This window comes from Rhagoletis pomonella, unplaced genomic scaffold, assembly GCF_013731165.1.
Source record: "Rhagoletis pomonella isolate Grant_MI unplaced genomic scaffold, Rhpom_1.0 Rhpom_scaffold_00399, whole genome shotgun sequence".
In the NCBI taxonomy this organism is placed as follows: Eukaryota; Metazoa; Arthropoda; class Insecta; order Diptera; family Tephritidae; genus Rhagoletis; species Rhagoletis pomonella.
The window spans coordinates 79,666-87,543 of record NW_023458953.1 but is presented as its reverse complement, the minus strand read 5'-3'; the positions used below and the strand labels follow the sequence as shown (position 1 = coordinate 87,543).

The window sequence follows — 7,878 nt, the reverse complement described above, 5'->3', positions numbered from 1 at the left end:
CGGCCCTGGAAATTGGCCGTTTGTAGGCCTTGGGGCGTGCGCGCGATCGTCCGTTGGGCGGTCTTCTTGCGCGGCGGTTGCGGCGCATGGTTGCGCGGGTTCTTCTGCGCCTTCTTCAGCGCCTTTTTCTTCGGCGGTGCGCGCCGCTTGACGCTCCTTGGGGCCTTTGTGGCCGGTTTCCTCTTCTTGGGCCCCTGTTCCCTTGGCCCCGTGCGCGCATGCGTGTTGGCTGCCACATGCAGCAGCGTGTGGTGCGCTAGCCCGCAGGTCTTGCAACTACCCGGCGAGTCGCATTCCCCGGTAGTGTGGGTGAGCGCAAGGCAGTTGACGCAGTAGCCTTGCGCGCGGGCTACTCCCAACCGTTGCGGCGGCTTCATCGCCTTGAAGGCCGGGCACGTCCGCAATGCGTGGTACCGGTGGCAGAGCCGGCATTGTAGGCAGTTGTCTGTCTCTGCCGTTGGGGCCAGGGGGCATGCCTTCCGTGCTGCCATGATGTCTTCGATCTGGAAGTAGAAGCAAAGGCAGAGAAACGAGAAGTACTTGGGTACAATATTTAAACGGGAAGTTAAGACCCTTAATATACAAAGGGAAAGGATGTATAGAATTATTTATTGTGCTTTTGGAAGGAAGGACAGTTTGACAAGTGGCCGCGTGATAACTCCATTTTGTGTACGGACTTCCACAACACGTATGTGGTTATCAGGGCCATGGCGAACGTTTTCGATTCGTCCCAATCGCCACTCGGTGGGGGGGAGTGAATCTTCTTTGATCACGACGATGTCGCCTGGCTGAGGGTCGCGTTGTGGAGTTTTCCACTTGTACCTCTTCTGAAGATCTTTGAGGTAATCTTCTTTCCAGCGGCGACTAAATTGGTGGTGAAGTGCTTTGACTTTCTCCCATCGGTTTAGTAGAAAGAGGTCTTCCGCATTAGGCTCGGGAATGTCCAATAGCGGTGCATCTCGAAGGAAGTGACCCGGAGTAAGTGCTGTCATATCAGCTGGGTCTTGAGAAAGTGCGGATAGAGGCCTCGAGTTGAGGACTGCTTCAATTCGCACCAGAAGCGTCGTGAATTCTTCGAAAGTGAACTTGTGGGTTGCAGCGGTTTTCTTTAAATGGATTTTAAAGCTTTTCACTGCAGATTCCCACAAGCCGCCCATGTGGGGGGCGCTGGGTGGTATATATTGCCAGTTGATGCCTTGAGGGGCATGTTTTTTGACAATGTCTGCGGAACATTCGTTAAGGAATTTAACGAAGTCGCGTTCTGTTGCGCGCTGGGCGCCAATGAACGTTTTTCCATTGTCGCTCATCATTTTTGAGGGAAAACCTCGTCTGCCAACGAAGCGGGCGAATGCTGCTCGAAAAGCTTCGGTTGTAAGATCCGAGCATAGCTCGAGATGCACTGCCTTTGTGGAAAAACAGACAAAAACTGCAACGTATCCCTTGATAAGGGTTGTAGATCTTAGCACCGATGCTTTAATGTGGAATGGCCCAGCAAAATCTACTCCCGATGTGGAAAATGGGAGTGAGAAACTGCAGCGCTCAGGGGGTAGAGCGGCCATTATTTGGGTGCGTGTTTGTTGCTTGTACAGCGTGCACACTTTGCATTGAAAGATTCATTTTTTAATTAGAGGTTTCAGCTTTGGTACGTAGTACTCTTGCCTTACCATTTGGAGCATTAATCGTGTTTCTGCGTGAAGAAGCAGCGAGTGTAAAAACTCCAAATATAGCTGGCAGAACCTCGATTCGGTAGGGAGAATTATTGGGTGCCTTTCATTATAGCTTAATGTGGAATGTGCTAATCGGCCATTAACCCGTAGAAGTCCGTCTTTGTCCAACGAAGGATTGAGAACAATAAGAGGACTTTTTTTGTTAAGCGGCTTTTTATCTTGCAAAGCGCTTTTTTCGCGCGGAAAATGGCGTGATTGCGCTGCGTTGATAAGACGAATTTTTGCATATTGAAATTCGTTATGTGTCAGATGCGGATAGGTGATTGTAGCTAACCCCTTTGATTTGTTGCGGGCATTGCTCACGAAGCGGAACATGTACGCAGTCACGCGGAGTGCTCGAGAGAAAGAAGAACAGCGATCAAGAAAATCGACCTCTTCTTCGAGCGCGTGATATACCTCCACCTTGCGCTTTTCTGGTGGAGATGCACTGCATGCCTTTGACCTTGGCCATGCATCCATGTGGCAAGAGAGCCAGTTTGGTCCGTGCCACCAGAGTGGGGAATTTGCCAAGTCCTGCGGTTTGCAACCACGGGTGCCGAGGTCGGCTGGGTTGTCTTGGCTGGCAACATGGCGCCATGTACCGGTTGGAAGATATTCCCGGATTTGAGAGGTACGATTGGATACATACGTCTTCCATGTACATGGTGGCTTTTCAAGCCAAGCTAGCACAATCTCTGAATCTGACCATAAGAATATGTTGCACGATTCCAATTTGAGCTGTTTTCGAACAGTTGCGACCAGTTTTGCGAGTAAGACTGCACCACACAGCTCCAGGCGTGGCAAGCTTACCGTCTTCAATGGTGCGACTTTGCTTTTTGCAACCAAGAGAGTGGAATACCTTTGGTTGCTAGCATCTGCGCAGATGTAAATCGCAGCGCAATATGCTTTTTCCGAGGCATCGCAAAACCCGTGGATTTGGGTATCTTGCCCCGGAGTGAAATTAACCCATCGAGGGATTTCGATGTGGCAGATAGCTGGCAGATTTTCTGCGAACTGTTGCCATTTTGCTAAAGATATAGGTTTGGCACATTCGTCCCAATCAACGCCATCTAGCCAAAGTTCTTGAAGAAGAATCTTTGCTTGAATCATCACTGGCGATAGCCATCCTGCCGGGTCAAAAAGTTTTGCGACAGAGGATAAGATTTGTCGCTTTGTGACGGCATTCGATGTCGATGCAGGCAGAATGGTGTAGGAAAACTTATCGGTGAGTGCGTTCCATTGTATACCAAGAGTTTTGGTTGTGGAAGCGCTCTCAAATTTCAAAAAGTTGGAGTCGAGAAGATCCTCCTTTGGAAATTTTTCTAAGATGGCCGGATGATTGGCCGTTAGTTTCTTGAGTATGAAACCAGCTGACTTAAGCGCTTTGATCACTTGAAGAAGTGATTCAGTGGCGTTGTCAATATCATGACTTCCGGATAGGATGTCATCCACATACGTTTCGGTTTTAAGTATTGTGGCAGCCAAGGGAAATGTCGCTATCGTATCATCTGCTAATTGATGCAGGGTACGGATAGCGAGGTATGGTGCACAATTAACCCCGAACGTTACGGTTTTAAGATTATAATCGGTGAAAGGAGAGTCAGCCGATGTGCGAAATAAGATTCGCTGAAAATCTTCATCGTCCTCATGGATGAGTATTTGACGATACATTTTTTCAATGTCGCCATTGAACACGAATCTGTGCATTCGCCACTGCAGAATGAGCAGCATGAGATCTGGCTGGAGTGTGGGACCAGTGTGCAACACGTCATTCAGGGATTTTCCTGAACTAGATGGTTTTGAGGCGTTGAATACCACGCGAACTTTGGTGGTTACCTTATCTGGTTTGACGACCGCATGGTGTGGCAAGTAGAATGAGAAGTATTTGCCATGGCTTCGTGTGCTCCATATGACCGAGGTCGAGATATTCTTGCAACACATTGTTATACATTGTGCCTAAGTCTCCTTTTTTCTGAAGCGATCGCTCCATGCTAAAAAACTGCTGAAGTGCAGCAGACCGAGAGTGGGCCAGAGACAGCTTTTTTGGAAATTCTTCCTTGAATGGAAGTCGCACAATGTATCGACCGTTTGGGGCACGAGTCGTTGTTGTTGCATATATATGCTCACAAGCCTGATCTTCCGGGCAAATTTGTGGAGGTTGTGGAATCTCCTCCTCTTCCCAGAACTTTCGAAGCTGAGAGCTGAGAGTTGCATTCGAGCACTCTTCTAGTTGTGTCGAGAATGACACCACATTTTCGGTTACTGGACCACTGAGAATCCAGCCAAATATGATTTTTTGCGCAAGTATTGTGTCGCAAATATTTTGTATACCTTCCAGCAGGATTTGTGGAAGTATATCGCTGCCGATTACCATGTCAGTTTGAGCTGGTATGTGACAGCTTGGGTCAGCAAGTTCAAGGATCTTGAATTGCTGCCAGTTTTCACGGCTAATGGTGAATGTAGGCATGTGCCTCGTGAGCTGAGGTAACACGATAGCCTGTGTGTTTATCCGTTGCATGGTTTTTGGTGCTACCAATGTGAGTGGACAAAGCTTTGAGGAGCTTTGTACTACATGTCCACCCATGCCGGAAATTTCGAACTTGGAATGTTCGAGTGGTAGTTTCAACCGTTTTTGAACTTTCGAGGAAATGAAAGTTCTTTGTGAGCCTTGATCAATCAGGGCTCTAAGTTGAAACAATTCACCCTCGTGTTCAACTGCGACTATGGCAGTTGGAAGGAGAATTTTGCTATCATTGTCGGTGTGCAATGATTGTATTTGTGCTTGTTTGGAACAGCACGGTTGCTCGCTGGAATTGGAGCTTGACTGCGCTTGTCGAGCGGGAGGTGTCGACTGGGCAGTAGTGTGTTGTGCGGCGGTTTCATTCGCTCGCGCACTGGAGTGTCGAGATTGTGGTTTGGGGTTCATGTGCAGCAGGGAGTGATGCCGTTGTTGGCAATGTGTACATGACCACTTGCTCGGACACTCATTAGTGCTATGGGTATTACCAAGGCAGTTTTTGCACAGCTTGGTTTGGTTTGCGAATTGTACTCGGTTCGGTACCGAAATTCGCTTAAATTGTGGGCAGACTCTAATGGGATGAGGGGACTTGCAGTAAGAGCAAGTTGGTTCCCTCTTAGGTTCTGCCACAAAGGTTTGAGTCCTGTTAAAGGACCTGTTTTGCGCAGCATTTTGATGAGCGACTGGTTTTTGTTTATTTTGTCTTGGATGAAGCCGGTTAAGTCTTTCGACTACTTCGTATCTTGAAGTAAGAAAATCGTCCATTTGTGACCATGAGGGTAAATCTCTTCGAGAAGAGAGAGATTGTTCCCAAAGTAACAGTGTGGTTTCGGGCAATTTGGATGAGCAAATGTACACCAATATGGGATCCCAACTGTCTGTCTGAACGTCTTGGGAATTAAGAACTGACAGACAGTTGTTAATTGATGTTTGCAGCCTTTGAAGTTGCTCGCTATTCTCGGATTGAATAGTCGGCAAAGTCATCAAAATTTTAATTTGGTTGTCAACCAAGATACGTTTGTTTTCGTATCGTGACCGTAAAGCTTCCCAGGCCAGCTCGAAGTTATCATCGCTGAGCGGGTATTGCTTGACGATGGAACCGGCTTTTCCTTGAGTTTTGTACCGGAGGTGATACAGTTTTTGAGCACGGGAGAGCTTCGGGTGGTTGATGTACACCGCTGTGAACATGTCACGAAAAGCGGGCCATTCTTCGTAACCACCGTAAAATGTCTCCGTGTCACAAGGTGGGACTTGAAGAAAAACGTTTGCCTTTGCCGAGGTGTGTTCCACGCGGGGTGGTGGACTCGGTGCGGCGATTGCTTTAATCAACGACAGTTGATCGGCAATTTTAGCTTTTGTCACCTCATATAATTCAAGGCAAGTGAAGTACTTACCTTCTACCGAACTCTTAAAGTTTTCGGGTAGGCTGTCATCTGGCTTTGAAAAAACCAAATCATAGGCGGACTGAAGCCGTGCCCAACAATCATCTAGTGATTTGTCTTTTATCATAAGATATGATTCAGTGTGGTCTTGGATCGGTGCATCACTGAATCTTGCACAGTATCTCATGATACTGTCACTTTCCGCTATAAACTTTTGAGCGGATGGGTCAAAAGTTTTAGGTTTCGGGCGCGGTGAGGGTTCCCTCTTACCACCGGTGGCTTCTTGCGAAGCAGTTTTTGACCTTGTCTCGATTTCAGACATTTTTGGTGGACTGTGTCCAAGTGGCATTTTTAATGCTGTGGAAGGTCACACGTATAAAAATTGAGAGAAAAATTTATCAAATTTTACTGAGTACCACCCAGATAACGTTCGCAAAAATTAGAAAAATATATGTCAAACGAGTAAAAATTGCACTTTGTGCCACAGAAAATCAGGAAAAGAATTTTAAGATTTTGTGGCGGTGTTTGTGTTTTTTGTTTCTTGCAAATTACGTGAAATTATATTTGCCTTAATTTTTGGTTCAGCACTTTTTATTACGTGGAAAACGGAGCGTCCCAATTAAATCCGCGGAATTTGGATTTGAAAAATTTCAGTACGAGAAAAAAAAATCACAAACACTTTTCACTTTTATATACGTGGTGAAATATACGTATGTATAAATATTTAATGTGATATAACTAATTATGTAAATACTGAAAAAGTAATGGTTATTTATCACTATCTAGACCAATGCAATTCGGGAGCTTTCCCTACTGGGTTGCATGTATCTGATATCTTGAACTCACTTCTTATCGCGTTATGGATAATATTCGTGTGACAATATTCTTTGTTAGCACGTATGTACAAAAGTGCAGAATATGTAGAATGTAAAAATGTACGTACGTATGTATGTACAAATATTTACGTATGAAGCCGAGTATATGGCTAAGCTATGCTTTGTCACAGCAGTGGTGAGTTAAGAAACGAAAACAACAGAGAATTTGTTTTGATTATAGTGCGTATGTATGTATGTGTGCGGGAATGCACAAGTGGATATAATAATACGTAAAGAGCCGCTCACCGCTGAGAGAGCGGGCTTTGATTTACGTTCTCTTAGCTTGGTGAGTGCAGCAGAGAAAAGCAAGATTGAAATAAATTAAAATAAGCTAGAGTGCGCTTGGTACGTGTGGACTGTATTGTTCGATAAATAGCAGCGACTCTCTTAGCTATTATACGAATAGTTGCAGAAAATGCAACTGGTAAAAATGTTTATATGTGCTAACGTATGTACATATGATATATGGGAAATAATGCACTTATGTTTTTCGGCAATTTGTTTAGCCAAGTTCAACGAACTATGCGACCAACGGCAAAAATTGGTAAGCAGAGGAAAGTATGTGATTTTAATGTGCTAATATTTTGTTCTTGCACAGTGGGACACAGTAGGCATATAAACTGCAACGGAATTTATTTTGGGGTATATATCAGAATTTGTATATATGTATGTAGTACATATACCTATATATATATATATAAGATTGGCGGTAAGTGGAGATATACCGCTTTCCGGAAAACGGAATGTTTCTACCAAAATTCAATAGCGGCAAATTGCCGATGTGAGATTTTTGGGCGGCAAGAAAATATCCGCAATTTTAGTGAAACCCTTTTTGGCGAGAATAAATACGCCTTTTATTTAATTATATATATATATATGTATATACGTATGTATGCCCGTTGGCAGTTTATTAGAAATAATATAACTTTCAAGAATATGAAAGTTATATTATTTAAATTTTTAAGGAAATTAAAAATTTGCCTACTTACTACTTTCCTTGATTAATGTATATGTGTATCTGATTTTGCTCCTTTTTGCCTGGGGGCTTCTTGTGTCTAGTGTTGTTGCTGCCGCTTATGCTGTTGATGGCTGCTGATGTTGTTGATGGCTGCTGGTGGCGGTTGCTTGGCTGAAGTATGTGGGCCAATTTGTTTGGTTTGATGATGATGTTGTTCACTCGATTGGTTTTTTAAATGTACATAAGTATTTTAATTATTTATTTGTTTTTTCCAAAATTTTATTTTATTTTTCACTTTTGAGTTTTCGAAATGTACGTGCACTCTTTTTACACTTTTGTTTGTTGTTGCACTTAGTTTCTCAGTTTTTTTTTGCGTATATGTATGTATATACGTGCACTTTAGTTTATAGCTTTTTTTTCCACTGTTAAAGTTGTTTTT

At 44.3% G+C, this 7,878-nt stretch overlaps 1 protein-coding gene across 1 annotated transcript; it reads right to left on the bottom strand.

Annotated features, from left to right (window-relative positions):
• Window positions 1-3,543: 3,543 nt before the first annotated feature.
• Window positions 3,544-5,955, bottom strand: LOC118750792. Its single transcript, XM_036485525.1, has one exon. The coding sequence runs from the start codon at window positions 5,953-5,955 to the stop codon at window positions 3,544-3,546; it is 2,412 nt and encodes an 803-aa protein (XP_036341418.1).
• Window positions 5,956-7,878: the final 1,923 nt, after the last annotated feature.